This window comes from Taudactylus pleione, unplaced genomic scaffold, assembly GCF_031769625.1.
Source record: "Taudactylus pleione unplaced genomic scaffold, aTauple2 ptg001781l, whole genome shotgun sequence".
Taxonomy (NCBI): domain Eukaryota; kingdom Metazoa; phylum Chordata; class Amphibia; order Anura; family Myobatrachidae; genus Taudactylus; species Taudactylus pleione.
In genome coordinates, this window is record NW_028286178.1 from 809,721 (window position 1) to 829,062 (window position 19,342).

Below are 19,342 nucleotides of genomic sequence, written 5' to 3' on the forward strand. Positions count from 1 at the left end.
TAACCTCGGGATCTGAAGTCCAACGTGTAGGCATTATCATTTCCCTCCTGCAGGGGGACCCACAGACTTGGGCATTCGGTCTTCCTCCCAGTTCTGTGGTCCTTCAGACCGTAGACTCCTTTTTCGCTGCCCTCAGACTGCTTTACGATGACCCAGACAAAGCAGCTTTGGCAGAGGCTAGCCTCCGGTCTCTGAGACAGGACAGCTGGGCAGTGGAAGATTATTGTCCTGTGTACTGGAAGTGGGCTGTGGATTCTAGGTGGAATGATCCTGCACTGTGGAGTCAGTTCTGATCGGGGTTGTCAGACCAGATCAAGGAGAAAATAATGACATACAGATACAGTACATCCTATAGCAAGCAAATAGCTAACTTACTCCTCCATAAATAGAGAAATGACAGACCAAACCGAGCGTGTCAGCATACAATCCACCCAGCACACACCACAGGACGCCAAACTGTGACGTCTCACCGTATCCCAGTGCATTCCCTTGAGGCACGCACGCCGTTACCTGGCAACACATGACTCCAGGTCGAGAGCCTTCAAGAAATGTATGGTGGTCCATCATTCAACTTTTAGAGCGGCTGTTGCTAACCAGACCAGCGACCAGCCAGTGGCAAAACATTTAGATTTTTCTGCTTTTTTGTCTACTATAGATATTGTTGTGGTATTTATAGTTGTGGGATTTGATTATTTTTTTTTATAATTTTTTTTGTATTTTTTACTCTTTGTCTCTTATTTTGTTTGTTTATTATTATCATCATCTTGGCTTTTATTCTTTGGTTAGATATGTCTAGATTAGGTTGAAATTTCTTGGGTGATTGGCATTGTTTTATTTACTTATGTTTTTTGTATTATAATTTTTTCATTATTATTTTTTAATATTTTTTTTCAATATGTTTCTATTCATTAAGGTTTATCTAATTTGTTTATTCATTTTTCTTTTTGGGTTTCTCCCTTCCCTTTAACTATGGTTTATTATACACTTACGGGGGGGTTGTTTCTTTGTTTGTATGTTTCCGTTTTTCATCTTGGCCTATTTTTTTGTTCCATCTAACTCTTGCTTTTAGTCTGTATTATTTTATTTCTAGCTGGTTGTTTGGGGTTCTTATACTGTAGCTTTCTACACTTGTATATCTCTTACAGCATGATTGGTTCACAGGCTCCCGGCCGCATAATATAGCCCCTCATGGGCATCTAATGATATACACCACAAAACATGTGGTGCATGTGACAACTTGACGTATAGGGATATATTTGCCACTGTGCAGGTGTCGAAAAGAACCCCCCGTGTTCGATACCTGCAAGTTACACAGTTTATGCACCTGTAACAACCCAGTCTCTTTGTGGTAGGTCGCAGTCTGTACTGATCAAAGTTGATGATGTCAGTCCAAACCACCAGGTCCCTAATGTTCCTGCCCCAGCAATAACATGCTATGGGAACTTTGTTCTTAAATGATTTCAAGTCTTTATCTGTAGACACTATAGGCCATATTGCTCTAGTAGCCTTTTGTACAATAGGGCTGCTTGCCCCGATCACTTGATCTTGTTTATTTTTAGATTTAGGTTTAATATCTTTTAAAAAGTGCTTCTCTAGGTAATTGAAGAACCTTATTCTTACGTTGCTGGAGAAGATCTTCCGGATATCCACGTATAGTGAATTTCTGTATCATCTCATTAAGTTGTTTTTCAAGTAGCGATCTGTTATTATTGATCCTGGTCACACGTAACATCTGTGAGCAGGGAAGACCGGACTTCAATGCTTCAGGATGAAAACTAGAGTATCACGATAATGTCCGTGTCCTTCTGGAACACTGTAGTCTGTAATCCGTGCTTACTCATAGTAATCCTCACATCATGATATACAATCTCCTTATAGTTCTGTATGTAAATTTGATGGGTCCCCCTAGTTGGTTAATAGTCTCAATGTGTTGATGTAGTATTTCTGCATTGCCTGTCCACAAAATGAGGTCATCAATATAACAAAAGGATATGCCAATTAATTTCTGTATAATCAAAAAAACTATTTTTTTTCTCCTGTGAAAACAAAAATATTTGCATAGGTTGGTGCGACATTCGAACCCATGGCGCATCCGGCCTCTTGCAAATAAAACTTGCCATCAAATAAAAAATCATTTTGATGCAATAGCAAAGATATTAGTTTTATAATAAAGCTAGGTCCCGGGCCCACATAGGGAGAGTTGTCAATAATAATTTCCTGTACTGCTTTCAACCCCGCTTCATGGGGAATGGAGGTGCACAAGTTGCGTACATCAAGGGTACACAGCAGAGTATTGTTAGGCAGGGTTCCCAGGTGTTGCAATTCAACCAAAAGGGAAGTCGTATCCTTAAGGTAAGTCTTTAGTGACACACGGCTGCAACAAAATATCTAAACATTGTGAAATGGGTTGGAAAATTGAACCATGGGCAGAAACAATCGGCCGACCTGGTGGGCTAGTCGCACTCTTGTGTATCTTTGGGATGGTGTATAATAAAGGAACGTACAAAAAAGCGCTCTGTGGTATTGGAGTCTAATGTCTGAGTGCCAGTTGGGAAGTGTAATGAGACAGTATAACTAACAATTGTGTTAATATGTAATGGGTCTTAAAGACACGCTGGTAGGCGAAAACTTTAGGCTGGGTGTTCAGGACCAAAGTCCTTAAATGGGGATAGTCTGATTATGAAGTGAAGCTTCCTGGTGCCATAATTGTATAGCTATAGTATAATCTTGATACCAAACTGGTGGGCAAAAACTTGGGGCTGGATGTTCAGGGCTAACAAGCCCCAGATGATATATTGCCCAAATAGACAGGATTTTTAGAACTGCTATCAAGAGGTAGACCACAGCTCCCGTGGGCAAAAACTGTAGGCAGGATATTCACATAACATAGTACCTTGTAATGTTTAAACCAGGTAGGCAAAAACTGTGGGCAGGTGGTTCCAACCACAGAGCATTTTCTTTTTTGTACATTTGTTGAAGGAATTTGGGATATTTCCTGAAAGAGCAGCTAGTGGTTCAACATCTTGTCTTCCCCCCCTATGAGCGCCGACTGCTGTTATCTGTTCTTGATTTATAATAAAGGAACAACAGGGTATTCCTGACCAAGTGCCTCCATGATTCGTTTGGTAATGATACCATCTGTGACAGCCTGTTGTAACACATTGTCAATTTCCAGTTTGAACGACATGGTGGGATCTCTCATTAATTTACTGTATGTAACTCCATCATTAGGCCGATTCATGATATCAGACCTATAAATCAGACACAATCTGTATGACAATCGCTCTGCCCTTGTCAGCAGGGTGGATAACTATGTCATCATTTTTACTATATATTTTATATACACACACACAGAGATATATATATATATATATATATATATATATATACACACACACACACACACACACACACACACACACACATAAATAAAGAGGTAAAAAAAATCACATTCTCAGGTCTGGACTATTTTGTGAACCCGGGGTGGATGCAGGAGTACATACAGGAACGGGTTTGCAGTACTGAAATGCAGCAGGTTTATTCGGATTATTAATATTCATGAAATGGTAGTAAACAAGTAACTGGCAGTAAATAAACAAGTCCGAGTGATGTGAGGCAGAAAACATGTCCTGGCAGAAGAGCAAAGTCCAAATAGTGAGGCTGAGAATCAATGACAGGGAGAGAAGCAGAGAGTCCAATGGAGGAGTAACTGAGGAACAGAAGTCTGTATACCGGAGTGGGCTCTGAGTCCGGAGAGCTGACAAAGTCACAACAGTGAGGTAAGTATCGGGGTATGGCAGGGTAGATGCGGGTATTCGGGAACAGCCTGAGGTGGAGACAGATCAGGAAACGAGTCACAGCTGGAACTGCAATAACAGGAGCTAAGGAGCACAGAGAACTCTCACACAGCTATGCCGTGTATACGTTGCACTGGCAACTAGAGGGTGTGCTGACAACCCTTAAGTACCATGGGAAGGTGCATGATTGGTTGCTGAGAGTTCACACCAGATGCTCTGACCTAATTGGCCCATTTATGTCACATGTCCAAAACCAAGATGGCGGCACCCAGCAGTGCCCATCCATGCACACCTCACGCCAACCTCCAGACACCAGCATCCCCACCGGTAGGACCGCGCCAAAGCACCCGTACAGGCAGAGACCGCGACTCACCAGATAAAAAACAGCTCTGACCGTGACACACATAAGTGAAGTCATACAGGAGCAGGTGAGGGGGTTCTTCTATCTGAAAGACCACAGAAATATCAGGTGATAGCGTTCAGTTCGATTGATTAAATCATTTGGGTGGAGGGAATTCAGTTAGAACATCCAGATTTCCTCCTGAAGGTACAGATGAAATCTGTCACCACCCCTGAGAGTCTTCATATTGAACCTATACAATTTTATTGCATCTTTATCAAGCCCTATATGAATTATTTATTGTTGTTTAGATTTCCCAAGCGCTGCACATCCCTCCTCTTTTTATATCAATGACACACATCCCAATTATCTGCGGAAAAAAAAATGAAGATGTTAAAATACTGACCGAAGTGTTGCCATAATCTTGTTTTGTTACAGCTCATAGAAATGCTTTTCTCCTGTGCGACAGCTGATGTCTACCAAGGTGCGATTTCCGTGTAAAACATTTCCCACACTCAGAGCATGGAAATGGCCTCTCACCTGTGTGAATTTTCTCATGTCTAATGAGATCTGATTTCTGTGTAAAACATTTCCCACACTCAGAACATGGAAATGGTTTCTCACCTGTGTGATATCTCTGATGTCTAACACAATGTGATTTCTCCTTAAAGCATTTCCCACACTCAGAACATGAAAATGGTTTCTCCCCTGTGTGACTTCTCTGATGTGTAACAAGATGTGATTTGTGTGTAAAACATTTCCCACACTCTGAACAAGGAAATATTTTATCAGGTGTATGAGCTGCACTATGTGTAACAAAAGCGGAGGTATCAGAAGAACATTGGTTACAATTAGAGAGATAACATGATATAGCTGCACTGTGAGGTACTGGATGTATATTTAGCATAACAGGATTATCTCCTGGAAATTTCTGTGTGATGTCATCTTCTATTTTAATATCTGTAGACAAGATGAGATCTCCCTCCAAGTCATTCCTGCTTGTGCGTCCATCTGCTGGAAATACAATAACTGTATTATTACTCACAGTTCTTTATATAGCACAGAGACACTGAGAAGCACTTTATATAGCACAGACACACTGAGTGGCACTTTATATAGCACAGACACACTGAGCGGCACTTTATATAGCACAGACACACTGAGTGGCACTTTATATAGCACAGACACACTGAGAGGCACTTTATATAGCACAGACACACTGAGAGGCACTTTATATAGCACAGACACACCGAGAAGCACTTTATATAGCGCAGACACACCGAGAGGCACTTTATATAGCGCAGACACACCGAGCGGCACTTTATATAGCACAGACACACCGAGCAGCACTTTATATAGCACAGATATACCGAGCGGCACTTTATACAGCACAGACATACCGAGCGGCACTTTATACAGCACAGACATACCGAGCGGCACTTTATACAGCACAGACATACAGTTCACAGTTCTTTATATAGCACAGAGACACTGAGAAGCACTTTATATAGCACAGACACACTGAGTGGCACTTTATATAGCACAGACACACTGAGCGGCACTTTATATAGCACAGACACACTGAGTGGCACTTTATATAGCACAGACACACTGAGAGGCACTTTATATAGCACAGACACACTGAGAGGCACTTTATATAGCACAGACACACCGAGAAGCACTTTATATAGCGCAGACACACCGAGAGGCACTTTATATAGCGCAGACACACCGAGCGGCACTTTATATAGCACAGACACACCGAGCAGCACTTTATACAGCACAGATATACCGAGCTGCACTTTATACAGCACAGACATACCGAGCGGCACTTTATACAGCACAGACATACCGAGCGCCACTTTATACAGCACAGACATACCGAGCGCCACTTTATACAGCACAGACATACCGAGCGCCACTTTATACAGCACAGACATACTGAGCGCCACTTTATACAGCACAGACATACCAAGCGCCACTTTATATAGCACAGACATACCGAGCGCCACTTTATACAGCACAGACATACCAAGCGCCACTTTATATAGCACAGACATACCGAGCGGCACTTTATATAGCACATGTAATGTTCTGGTTTAGTTGTGGACCCGGGGTGGTGACAGGAGCAAACACAGAAGCAGATTAAATAAAAAGGTAGAATTTTTAATGAGTGGCTTAGAAGATATGGGAATGGCAAAAGCAAAAGTCCAGGTTTAGCACTAAAGTGCACTTGATTACTGTAGTGAGGGTAATGGTAGAATGTCCAGATAGTGGCAGATAAGAACAGTCCAGGTATGTAGGTTAGTGAACTGAAATAAACACAGGCAGAGGTGATGGGTCCAGCTGGGAGTGAAATAGAGGCAGGGTGTAGGGTGTCAGTAGGCTCAGGCACTCAGGCAGGGGAAAAGGCAGTGGAGGATGCAGGGTAGTCCAGTGGGTTATTTGGAGCGGACAAGTAGGCTGGCAGATAGCGTATACACAGGAACAAGAGATGAGCACAGAGAACTCCCTCTCAGCTAGGCTGAGATACACGTTGCACTGGCAATGAAGGAAGGCTCTGGACCTTCCTAAATACCCCGTGCCGTGCTATGACTGGCTGGAGGGAAAACATGAGTCACCAGGATTGGGCAGTTGAATCACATGGTCAGAAGGCAAGATGGCGGCGCCCATGCCAAACGGCACAGAAACACCGCCAGGCCTCACCACGTGACAATGTGCCCGCACAGAACCACGCGCAGCCAAAGCCTCTCGCCAAACACCAGCGCCACCACCAGACACCCCCCGCCATAGTGACCTCACAGGTAATACCCACCGACCACCATGCCGAGACCCTCCTGGCCGTGACAGCACAGACATACTGAGCAACACTTTATATAGCACAGACACACTGAGAAGCATATTATTTAGCAGACACTGAGTAGCACTTTATATAGCACAGACACACTGAGCAGCACTTTATATAGCAGACATACCGAGAAGCACGTTGTATAGCACAGACATACCGAGAAGCACGTTATATAGCACAGACATACCGAGAAGCACGTTGTATAGCACAGACATACCGAGAAGCACGTTATATAGCACAGACATACCGAGAAGCACGTTGTATAGCACAGACACACCGAGAAGCACGTTGTATAGCACAGACACACCGAGAAGCACGTTATACAGCACAGACACACCGAGAAGCACTTTATATAGCACAAACAACCGAGAAGCACGTTATATAGCACAGACACACCGAGCAGCACTTTATATAGCACAGACACACTGAGAAGCACTTTATATAGCACAGACACACTGAGAAGCACTTTATATAGCACAGACATACTGAGAAACACTTTATATAGCACAGACACACTGAGAAGCACGTTATATAGAACAGACACACCGAGCAGCACTTTATATAGCACAGACACACTGAGAAGCACTTTATATAGCACAGACATACTGAGAAGCACTTTATATAGCACAGACATACCGAGAAGCACTTTATATAGCACAGACATACCGAGAAGCACGTTATATAGCACAGACATACCGAGAAGCACGTTGTATAGCACAGACACACCGAGAAGCACGTTGTATAGCACAGACACACCGAGAAGCACGTTATACAGCACAGACACACCGAGAAGCACTTTATATAGCACAAACAACCGAGAAGCACGTTATATAGCACAGACACACCGAGCAGCACTTTATATAGCACAGACACACTGAGAAGCACTTTATATAGCACAGACACACTGAGAAGCACTTTATATAGCACAGACATACTGAGAAACACTTTATATAGCACAGACACACTGAGAAGCACGTTATATAGAACAGACACACCGAGCAGCACTTTATATAGCACAGACACACTGAGAAGCACTTTATATAGCACAGACATACTGAGAAGCACTTTATATAGCACAGACATACCGAGAAGCACTTTATATAGCACAGACATACCGAGAAGCACTTTATATAGCACAGACACACTGAGCAGCACTTTACGGAGAATATTTAGCCATTCACATCAGTCCATGCCCCAGTGGAACTTACAATCTATATTCCCTACCACATGGAGACACATATACACACACACACACTAGGGTTAATTTTTGTGTCAGAAGCCAACCTACCACTATGGCCCGTATTCAATTAGTTTCGCATTCGCAATACTTTTTCCGCATGCAATACTTTTCGCCGACTACGCGTGTTTTGGCTGTGGAAACTTTTCGTGCGCGCCCCCACTATTCGCCTTATTCAATTCCAAAGGACGAGAAAAAACGAGACCTGTCGAAACTTAAACATGCGAAAAGTACTGTAAAAAAATGGAGAAATGAGCCTGACACCCCCCAAAAGATGCACTAACATTGGGGATCACTATAGATGTCCCCGATTAGCCCTAATGGAGTAATTTGGGGCACTTAACTTGTGACAATTGCTTCCAATTAGCGCCTGAGCACAAGTGATGAAGTATAACATTTAACTTTTATTTTTTGAGAAGATAAGTAGTCCTGTCAAATTTGGGGTACATGAAAATGGGTACTAGCATGGTTTAAAGTCGCTAAAGTGAAGTTTTCAAAAACAAAAAAGCGCACCCTCAACAAGCACCTGCAATCAAAAGCTCACCTCACCTACACTTGCAGACCCCCAAAAAACTATTTTGCTAGTTTTGAAGTTTGTACCTCGACTTTGTACTTTTTCACACCCATTTTCAAAGTCATTTTTTGGGGTGTCTCACTTTTTTTTTTACGCAGTTATCCTTTTTGGGGCTGACCCCAAGGGCCCAGAGTGGTTTCCCCACCTTTGCACCCCAAAATAAAAATTCTGCACTTTTTTCCGCCTGCTATTCATAGGCTAATCTTTTTCGCCTATTACATTACGTATTCGGGAATGCAAAAACAAGTTTCAATTGAATACGGCGGAAAGTTTTCGCCTGGCGAAATGACGTCATCCGCTATACTTTTCCGCAGTTTCAGACTTTTCGCACCTAATTGAATACGGGCCTATGGTTTTTAAAGGGTTGGAGGAAACACATACAAACTCCACAGAGATGGCACCTTGGGTTAGAATTAAACTCATGACTTCAGTGTGGAGAGATAGCAATGCTAACCACTACACCACTATGTTACTATTATGAAGAAGTATATTTGTTTAATTTGCAGGTACAAACTACAACCACATTATTACATTTACAAATATACAGACTACAGCCGTGGCCAAATGTTATGAGAATGACACAAGTTTTGGTTTTCACAAAGTTTGGTGCTTCAGTGTTTTTAGCCCTTTCTGTGAGATGTTACTATGGTATACTGTCAGATGTTACTATAGTATACTGTCATGTTACTATGTTCTACTGTCAGATGTTACTATGGTCTACTGTCAGATGTTACTATGGTCTACTGTCAGATGTTACTATGGTATACTGTCAGATGTTACTATGGTATACTGTCATGTTACTATGGTATACTGTCATGTTACTATGTTCTACTGTCAGATGTTACTATGGTATACTGTCATGTTACTATAGTATACTGTCAGATGTTACTATGGTCTACTGTCAGATGTTACTATGGTCTACTGTCAGATGTTACTATGGTCTACTGTCAGATGTTACTATGGTATACTGTCAGATGTTACTATGGTCTACTGTCAGATGTTACTATGGTATACTGTCATGTTACTATGGTCTACTGTCAGATGTTACTATGGTATACCGGTATACTGTCAGATGTTACTATGGTATACTGTCAGATGTTACTATGGTCTACTGAAGTAAAATTACAAGCATTTCATAAGTGTCAAAGGCTTTTATTGACAATTACATTAAGTTTATGCAAAGAGTCAATATTTGCAGTGTTGATCCTTCTTTTTCAAGACCTCTGCAATTCGCCCTGGCATGCTGTCACTCAACTTCTAGGCCACATACTGACTGATGGCTGCCCATTCTTGCCTAATCAATGCTTGGAGTTTGTCAGAATTTGTGGGTTTTTGTTTGTCCACCCGCCTCTTGAGGACTGACCACAAGTTCTCAATGGGATTAATGTTTGAAGAGTTTCCTGGCCAAGTACCCAAAATTTTGATGTTTTATTCCCTGAACCACTTAGTTATCACTTTTGCCTTATAGCAAGGTGCTCCATTGTTCTGGAAAAGGCATTGTTCGTCAATAAACTGTTCATGGATGGTTGGGAGAAGTTGCTCTTGGAGGATGTTTTGGTACCATTCTTTACTCATGGCTGTGTTCATAGGCAAAAATGTGAGTGAGCCCACTCCCTTGGCTGAGAAGCAATCCCACACATGAATGGTCTCAGGATGCTTTACTGTTAGCACGACACTGGACTGAAGCAGTATGATTTACTGCCGGACCCATGCCCAGCGGTTGGAATCCTGACAGCGGCATCCCAGCAGAGGAGGAAATCCTGATCGTCAAAGGTAAATATATACTAACCTATTTCTACCCCCTAACCCTCCCTTAGGGGTGCTTAACCCTAACCTTCCCCCCAGTGCGTAAACCTAACCCCCCCCCCTTCCCCACCGCCTGAACCCAAGTCCCCCGGGGAGTTGCCTAACCCTAAGTCCCCCCGGGGGTGCCTAATGCTAACCCCCCCTTCCCCTAGCCTAAACCTAACCTCCCGGGAGGGGGGTGCCTAACCCTAAGTCCCCCCTGGGAACCCTAAACCTAGCCCTCCCCCAATGCGGCTATCCACGCTCGGCGTCCGGCGTCCCTTCATTCGGGATGACGGGCGTCGAGCTCCCGGCGTATGTCTAATGACAGGCGTCGGCATATCGACGCCTGTCTTTAGATCCTTGCCATGATATGATATGATAGTCGGGAAGCCGGTTGTCGGGATTAGGTCCGCCGGCTTCCCGACTGCATACCCACAGGACTGATGGTAGGGCTCACCTTTCCTTCTCCTGACAAGCATTTTTCCAGATGCCTCAAACAATCTGAAAGGGGATTCATCAAAGAAAATAACTTTACCCCAGTCCTCAGCAGTCCAATCCCTTACTTTTTGCAGAATATTAGTCTGTCCCTGATGTTTTTCCTGGAGAGAAGTGGCTTCTTTGCTGCCCTTCTTGACACCAGGCCATCCTCCAAAAGTCTTCATCCTGTGTCATGCCAACAGCAAAGCATCCTGAGACTATTCATGTGTGGGTTTGCTTCTCAGTCAAGGGAGTGGGATCACTCACAATGCTTGTCATTTTACTTCAGTATACCTGTTAGGCTCTGCAGTTTCCAGCCTGAGGCACGGCATTAATTACTGCCTGTCTGTGTGTGCAGCATCAAGTGCACATTGATTGATTCTTCTGTCTGAACACAGCCCAGGTGCTCAATAATCTGTCATTATGGATACCTGCTCTGGTTGGGCCCTGTTTCTGTAAATTCCAGCCAGACCTTCACTCAATGCCGGTGATAGAGTTTTTCGTACTTCTGGTTCCCAGTCTCCTGCGTGTCAGTCGAGCTCCTGAGTCAGTCTACCTGTATTTCATGTGTGCCGTTTATTCCATCCAGGCGGCACACTTACATCTCGTCCACGCGTGCTGCTTGTACCATCTGGGCAGGACGGAGCGCTTCCTACCCCAGAAGCATCTGTCACCATTCGGTGCCAGTACCATCCCGGCGGCACCGGTAGCTACTCTGCGTTCCAGGTGCGCAATCTAGCACACAGTCGCCAGTGTCATCCCGGCGGCACTGGTAGCAGCTTTGCGTTCTTGTTGCATACCTCACCTGAGTCTAATCAGCCCAAAGGCTGCAACGGTCCTGGGCCCCAGGTCACAATCAGCCCTCAAGGTTACTCCCACAGCCCAAAGGCTGCTAAACACCATTATTATAACACCTATAAAGGCCACAACCAGGCCTCTAGGCTGCTCCAACAGCCCAAAGGCTGCATCTCACCTCCGCGCCTCTGGCCACAATGAGCCAAAGCTCGCCAGCCCCAAGGCTGCCTCCCAAAGCCCAAAAAACCTGTACCACCTCCGTAAGCCTCGTGGCCACAATTAGTCCGTGCAAAATCCACCCTCAAGACTGGCACTATTTCTGACCAGACTACAATCAGTTTCTAACAATACCATAATAACATCTGACAATAAGGGCCAAAAACATTGAAGCAGCAAACTTTGCCAAAACCAATACTGGTGTCATTCTCAACTTTTGGCCATGGCTGTACAAATAAGACTCTAAATGAACAGATAAAATATTTGCTTATAAAGTCACAATCACATTAACAGCATATTTCAAACATGAAGATGGCACATATCTCACCCAAATACAGACTTTGCTGGGTAACGTTCCCTAGCCATCATCACAGAGCAGGAAGCCTCATTAGCCAGTGACAGTGGTTCACCACAATATCCATCTAGACCGCCCTCACACATAAACATGGGAAACTTGTAGACTACCAACAACTGCTGATTCCACGCTACACAAAGTTCTCCAGGTGGATATATATGTAGCAAAAGCAGCTCTATATGGTCCTCTGGTCATCCTCAGGGAGAGTAGCCCCACCAAAGTCATGCTACTAAATTAGGGTAATGAGTCACTGTATAATAAGAGATATGGTAAGAACTTACCCTTGTTATCTCTATTTCTACGAAGTCCATAGGGTTCCACAGGATACCTTGGGGTATAGGCGATGACGTCAGACATCGGGCACCACAGAGTTAATTTTCAGCCTCCCATGGTGCACTGGGGTCCCTCTCCTATACCCCACCCCCTAGCCAGGGCAAGCCAGGTTATGTGACAAAAGCCATAGGCCGGAGAAGGAGGAGAAGAAAGTCTGGAACAATCAAGAATTACATTCTCACCAAAAGGAGACGGAAAAACCGGTGACCAGAGCAAAGCCCATCTGCAGTACAGGTGCGACAGGGCGGGAGTCCTGTGGAAGCCTATGGACTTCGTAGAAATAGAGATAACAAGGGTAAGTTCTTACCATCTCTCTTATTTTCTACTGGAGGGTCCATAGGGTTTCCACAGGATACCTTGGGGATATCCCAAAGCAGTGTCCTTTAAGGGCGGGGATGCTCCTGTGCTGGAAGGAGAATCCGCCGTCCGAAGGGAGCATCCTGAGAGGCAAAGGTATAAAAAGCATAATACCTCACAAAAGGTATGGACAGAAGACCACGTGGCTGCCTTGCAAAGCTGAACAGCATAGTCACCATGGTGAGTTGCCCATGAAGGACCCACAGACAGAGTAGAATGAGCTCTAACAGAGGATGGTACAGAAAAGCCTTCATGAATGTATGCCTCTGAAATCGCCATGCGAATCCATCCTGCCAAAGATTGCTTAGTGGCAGGCCAACCCTTCTTATGGAAACTATAGAGGAGAAACAGAGAGTCTGATTTCCTAAATGAACTGGTACGGTCAACATAAATCCGTAAAGCCTGTATCACATCCAAGGAGGACTCACCAGCAGAGAGGTCTGGGGAATTAAAGGCCGGTACTATGATTTCCTCATTGATGTGGAAACTAGATACCACCTTAGGTAGGAACCCAGGGCGAGTGCGAAGCACTGCCCTGTCCCTATGGAAAATCAGAAAGGGAGGGCGACATGAGAGAGCCCCCAAATCTGACACCCTTCTGGCCGAAGCAATGGCCAGAAGAAACACAGTTTTAGCTGTAAGCCATTTTAAATCCACTGAGCCCAGTGGTTCAAATGGCGGTCCTTGAAGAGCCCTCAGGACAACAGTCAGAGTCCAAGGAGCCACAGGTGGAACAAAGGGAGGGTGTATGCAAAGTACACCTTGCATAAAGGTGCGGACATAAGGAAGTGTAGCAACCCTACGCTGAAACCACACTGAGAGGGCAGAAACCTGCACCTTCAGGGAAGCAAGGCGAAGACCGTGATCTAAGCCCGCCTGTAGGAAAGCCAAAACCCTGGATATCCTAAAAACCTGAGGATCATAGCCTCTAGGGCGACACCATTCAAAGAAAGTATGCCACACTCGGTGGTAAATTCTTGCAGAAGCCGGCTTCCGAGCTCTGAGCATGGTGTTAACTACAGAGCTGGAAAAACCCTGGACCTCAAGAGGGCAGTCTCAACAGCCACGCCGTCAAAGACAGACGACCCAGGTCCGGGTGATGGCAAGGACCTTGGGATAACAGGTCCGGACGTAGAGGCAACAGCATCGGAGCGTCTATGGATAGACTCCGGAAGTCTGAGTACCAGTGCCGTCTGGGACACGCTGGAGCTATCAGCAGGAGCGTGCCGCCTTCTTGCTTGAATTTGTGAATCACGTGAGGAAGAAGGGAGAATGGAGGTATGCAAACTGTAAGGTCCACAGGTCTGGCAGAGTGTCTACCACCAGAAGTGCCTCTGTGTCTCTTGTTCTTGACCCGTACACAGGAAACTAGTTGTGTCGGAAGACCATGAGGTCTATCTCTGGAAGGCCCCACTTGTTCACCAGTAGCTGAAACACCTCCTGGTGGAGAGACCACTCTCCTGGATGCATGTCTTGACAGCTGGGAAAGTCTGCTTCCCAGTTGAAAGACTCCTTTTATGAGCACTGCCAAGATGGCAGGGAGATTGCATTCCGCCCATGCTAGCATGCGGGACACCTCTGTCAGGGCCGCCTGACTGCAGATTCCTCCTTGGCGATTTATGCAAGCCACTGTGGTGGCGTTGTCTGACTGCACCTGCACGGGTTTTCCGTGGATGACATGTCTTGCTTATTGGAGAGCCTTGAATACTGCCCTTAGTTCCAAGATGTTTATTAGAAGTGCAGATTCTGTTGGCGTCCACCTTCCCTGAAAGTAGTGTGGACCCGTCACTGCTCTCCAGTCTCAGAGACTGGCGTCCGTCATCAGAAGGACCCAGTCCGCAATCCAAAAGGGACGGCCCCTGTTCAGGTGAGCAGTCTGCAGCCACCAGGCTAGGGACAGACGTTCCTCCGGGGAAAGCACAATTGTCTGTGTCTTTATCCGATTGGGCAACCCATTCCATCTGGAGAGGATCAACCTCTGCAGAGGTCTGGAGTGGAACTGGGCATATTCCACCATGTCGAACATCGACACCATGGAGCCCAGTAACCTCATTGCTGAGTGCACAGACTGCGGAGGCAACTGCGTATCCTTGCCTGTAATGCAGATATCTAGTCTTCTGTCACAAAGATCCTCTGGTATTGGGAGTCCAACAGGGCTCCGAGATGGAGCATCCTCTGTGAGGGAACCAAGGAGGACTTCTTCCCGTTTATCAGCCAGCCATGATTCTGCCGCACAGATATTGTCAGTTGCAGATGGTGCTGAAGGATTTCTGGAGACCCTGCTAACAACAGGAGGTCATGCAGATAGGGCAACAGGCGGACCCCCTGCATCCGCAGGTGGGCTGCCATGACCGCCATGACTTTGGTAAATACTCGAGGCGCAGTGGCCAGACCAAAGGGCAGTGCTTGAAACTGAAAATGGCGGTTTAGCACCGCAAACCTGAGGAATTGCTGGTGCGCCAAAACAATAGGGACATGCAGGTAGGCATCCTGAATGTCCATGGACACCATGAAATCCCCAGGTTCCATTGCCAATATAATGGAACAGAGGGTCTGCATCCAGAACAGAGGAACCCTCAAAGACTTGTTTAGGGACTTGAGGCTGAGGATGGGCCGGTAAGACCCATTGGGTTTCTGTACCAGAAAGAGATTCGAGTAATATCCCGTTCCCTGCTGGGATAACAGAACAGGCACTATAACTCCAGCCTGCAGCATAGAGTGCAGCATTTTCTGGGGTTCCAGGGCCTTGACCTGATCTGATGGAAGGCCTGTAGTGAAACAACCTTTGCCGAAAAGGAAAGGGCGTACCCCCGAGAGACCACTTCTCTGACCCAAGTGTCCACGGTAGTCAGATACCAGCACTGGGCGAACTGAAGATGCCGGCCTCCCACTTTGGGGTCCCCCAAGGGGAGGCCCGTCCAACCAGGCTGAAGGCTTATCGTCAAACTTGGGAGTAGGATGTCTTGTACTCCAAGCCTGCTTCTTTGGCTTGGCAGATTTCCTGGTTGCTGACTGCCTAAAAATGGACTGCACTTTGGACTTACCCTGGGCCCTATAGGGCCGAAAGGACGAAGCACCAGACACTGATGGGACCGTAGCCGATGGCAGACACGCAGACTTAGCTGCTGCCAGAGTAGCCACAATTTTGTCCAGATCAGGGTCAAAGGACCTGTCCATTAAAGGGCAAGCATTCCAAACCCTTTTTGGAATTTGCATCTGCTTTCCAAAAGCACAACCATAGGGTGCTGCAAGCTGCCATGGCTGCCGAGACTCTGGAAGCGAGGAGACCTATGTCCAGGGCTGCCGCATTAATATACATGGCTGAGTCTCTGAGATTGCCCACCAACTCTGCTTGTTCAGTCGACGAGTCAGAGTCCAGAGACAATTCCAAGCTATCAGCCCAGCGCTCCATGGCTCTGGCTACCAAGCACATGGCCATAGCCGGTCTGGACGCCCCTCCAGCAAGGGAATAAATGGATTTTAGGCATATTTCAACCATACAATCCGTGGCATCCTTTAAGGAGGACACGGAGGGCATGGGTAATGTAGCACTCCTCACTAGGCGTGTCACATGAGAATCCACCTGTGGAGGAGTTTCCCACTTGGAAAAAATAATTATCCTCAAAGAAGTATGCAACCGCCAAACGTTTCTGAGGCTGGAATCTGCTACCCGGATTTCTCCACGCCTCCTCTAAATGATCCACCAACTGACCAGATCGAGGAATACAGTGGCATAACCTTTAATACCCTTAAAGAAGGCATATTTAGTTTTGGCCATGGGGGGATCGTCATCTTCAACAACCAAGACCACACGGACTGCCCGTATAATGCCTGGTATATATATTTTAGGCAGACTTAGACCGCCTACTTAGTACGAAGGGGCTCCTGGTCTGAAAGGTCAAAAATGTAAAAGTCATCAGATGTCATGTCATCCTCATCATGCAGAACATTCTGAGACACTACAGGCCGCTTAGCAGGCCACAATGATGACTCCCCCTGTAACACGTCCGTTAGGTGCTGCACCCTATTGGACAGTGAACTCACCCACGCAGGCTCCTGCGAGGCTTGGGGGGGCGAGCTGTATGGGTGAGGACACTACCGACTGCTGTGATAACCCCATTTGGGGCAACGCAGGGGGTGTGGCCAGCTGACCCACAAGGGTTGTAAGTGCCTTAGCAAAACAAGCCCAGGGTGGTTCCTGCACAGGCGCAGTGACAGTAATCGGGCGTGATATCAGAAAACATGCCCTGCATAAACCCTAAGTGGTTACAGCACCCTCCACTATTTTTACATTACATGTGGTACACTTTAGCAGTAGGGAAAAATCACGTTCACTCTCAGACATGATGAGTGCAACGGAGGGTATGTGACCCCCCACAAATAAATGCTTTTATAGTGAGACAATAACTACCCTGCAGCACCGGACCGCAAGGGCTTGTAGCAGAGAAAGGACAGGGATAGTAAAATGGCTGACAGAGTGAAAGTACAGGCAGACAGCGCTAGCAGTAAGTCACATACAATGCAGAAATAACTCCCTGCACTACTAACACTGTAATCAACTACACAGACACAGAGCCTGGTAGGAAACAGTGCTGCATACTCTGACCTTAGCTCGAAAGAGAGGTATGCGGGGGCACCCGGACCACACAGCCACCAGCTTCAGCGTCCAGCAGCGCTTGCACATCTGAATAAAATGGCCGCCGAGGTGCAGAGAGGAGGCGATCCCGGGGAGGAACGCTGAACACTGCCTGCCAAACCGCTGTGGAGAGGCACTGTGCAGTGGGGGAGCCGTCGGCTGTCAGACAGGGAAGGCGCACTCCCCTGGCATACTATTAACCCCTGGAGTGTATCCTCAACGCCGCAGCCCGCTGTCCCTGGTGGTCTAGTGGAAGCGCAGGATCAGTACCTGGCTCCACGTGCATGCCTGTCCCCAGGAAGCCCCCTGCCTGGAGACAAGACTGTGTTATTGGCAGGAACCCTCCGTGGGACCCCGCCGCTTACCTGCCCCCCTTGAATCCGGCCACAGTCCAGGTTATCCGGGGTCACCGCTAGCTGTGACCTCAGATACCTACCAGCATCCCCGGATCAGTACCGGCGTTCTGGACCGGCGGGGTGTAGGAGCGACAGCATGGACATCAGTACTGACTGTCCATGCTCTACAGCTCATCTTGTACAGCCACAGCTGCCTTGAAGAAATTTTCAGGGGCCATTACAGCCCCCCTCTGTTATGGTGATCCGACTTCTGGCCGGGCACCTACAAAACTGGCTTGCCCTGGCTAGGAGGCGGGGTATAGGAGAGGGACCCCAGTGCATCCTGGGAGGCTGAAAATTAACTCTGTGGTCACCTATACCCCAAGGTATCCTGTGGATACCCTATGGACCCTGAAGTAGAAATAACCGCAGAGAGGGAAGGAGAGTGATAGGACAGAGCAACACAGAATTATGGCGGTACAGAGCGGGGGAGGCAGCAGGACAGAGTAGGGGAATGGTGCAGGGCACAGAGCGGAGGAGGCAGCAGCATAGGGTAGGGGAATGGTGCAGGGCACAGAGCAGGGGAGGCAGCAGGACAGGGTAGGGGAATGGTGCAGGGCACAGAGCGGAGGAGGCAGCAGCACAGGATAGGGGAATGGTGCAGGGCACAGAGCAGGGGAGGCAGCAGGACAGGGTAGGGGAATGGTGCAGGGCACAGAGCGGGGGAGGCAGCAGGACAGGGTAGGGGAATGGCGCAGGGTACAGATGTGCAAAAGCAGAATGAGGAAGTAGGGAGAAGGACAGAGCAGGATACAGAGACAGGTCAGCAGATAAAACGCAAAAGTACAGATCATCCAAGCACAGAGACTGGAGGAAGCCATTGTGATATGACGGGAGTGTGATTATAGCTCTGTGTGTGTGTAAGAAGGTCGAGTTTGTGTGACATTTGCATTGTCTAATATAGAGTATATTTGGGCAAGTAACACACAGTGACATGATGTGAGGAGGAGAGCAGGAGTATAATAGGGGCTGATGGCTCCTGATGTATGACATACACCAGAGAGTGTGAGGAGGAGACTGGTCAGATCTCTGGGCTGGTAACACACAGTGACATGATGTGAGGAGAGCAGGAGTATAATAGGGGCTGATGGATCCTGACTCCCCCACTTGTTAGATAAATTTCTCTCATTAGTCTGTACGGACAGAGGAGGATGTATAATAAGAACGTGTTGTAGTGACTGAACAAGGAGAATA

The 19,342-nt window shown here is 46.6% G+C and overlaps 3 protein-coding genes across 3 annotated transcripts in view; 2 read left to right on the forward strand and 1 right to left on the reverse strand.

Annotated features, from left to right (window-relative positions):
* Positions 1–19,342, forward strand: part of LOC148436375 (uncharacterized) — a 125,537-nt gene that overhangs the window by 22,265 nt on the left and 83,930 nt on the right. The window lies entirely within an intron of this gene.
* LOC148436376 (uncharacterized) overlaps positions 1–19,342 on the forward strand; it is a 74,513-nt gene that overhangs the window by 21,124 nt on the left and 34,047 nt on the right. The window lies entirely within an intron of this gene.
* LOC148436377 (uncharacterized) overlaps positions 3,523–19,342 on the reverse strand; it is a 30,516-nt gene continuing 14,696 nt past the window's right edge. The window contains exon 8 of the mRNA XM_088464980.1: positions 3,523–5,151. Coding sequence (XP_088321106.1) covers positions 4,577–5,151 — 575 coding nt within the window. The 3' untranslated portion in view covers positions 3,523–4,576. The remainder of the gene's footprint in view (positions 5,152–19,342) is intronic.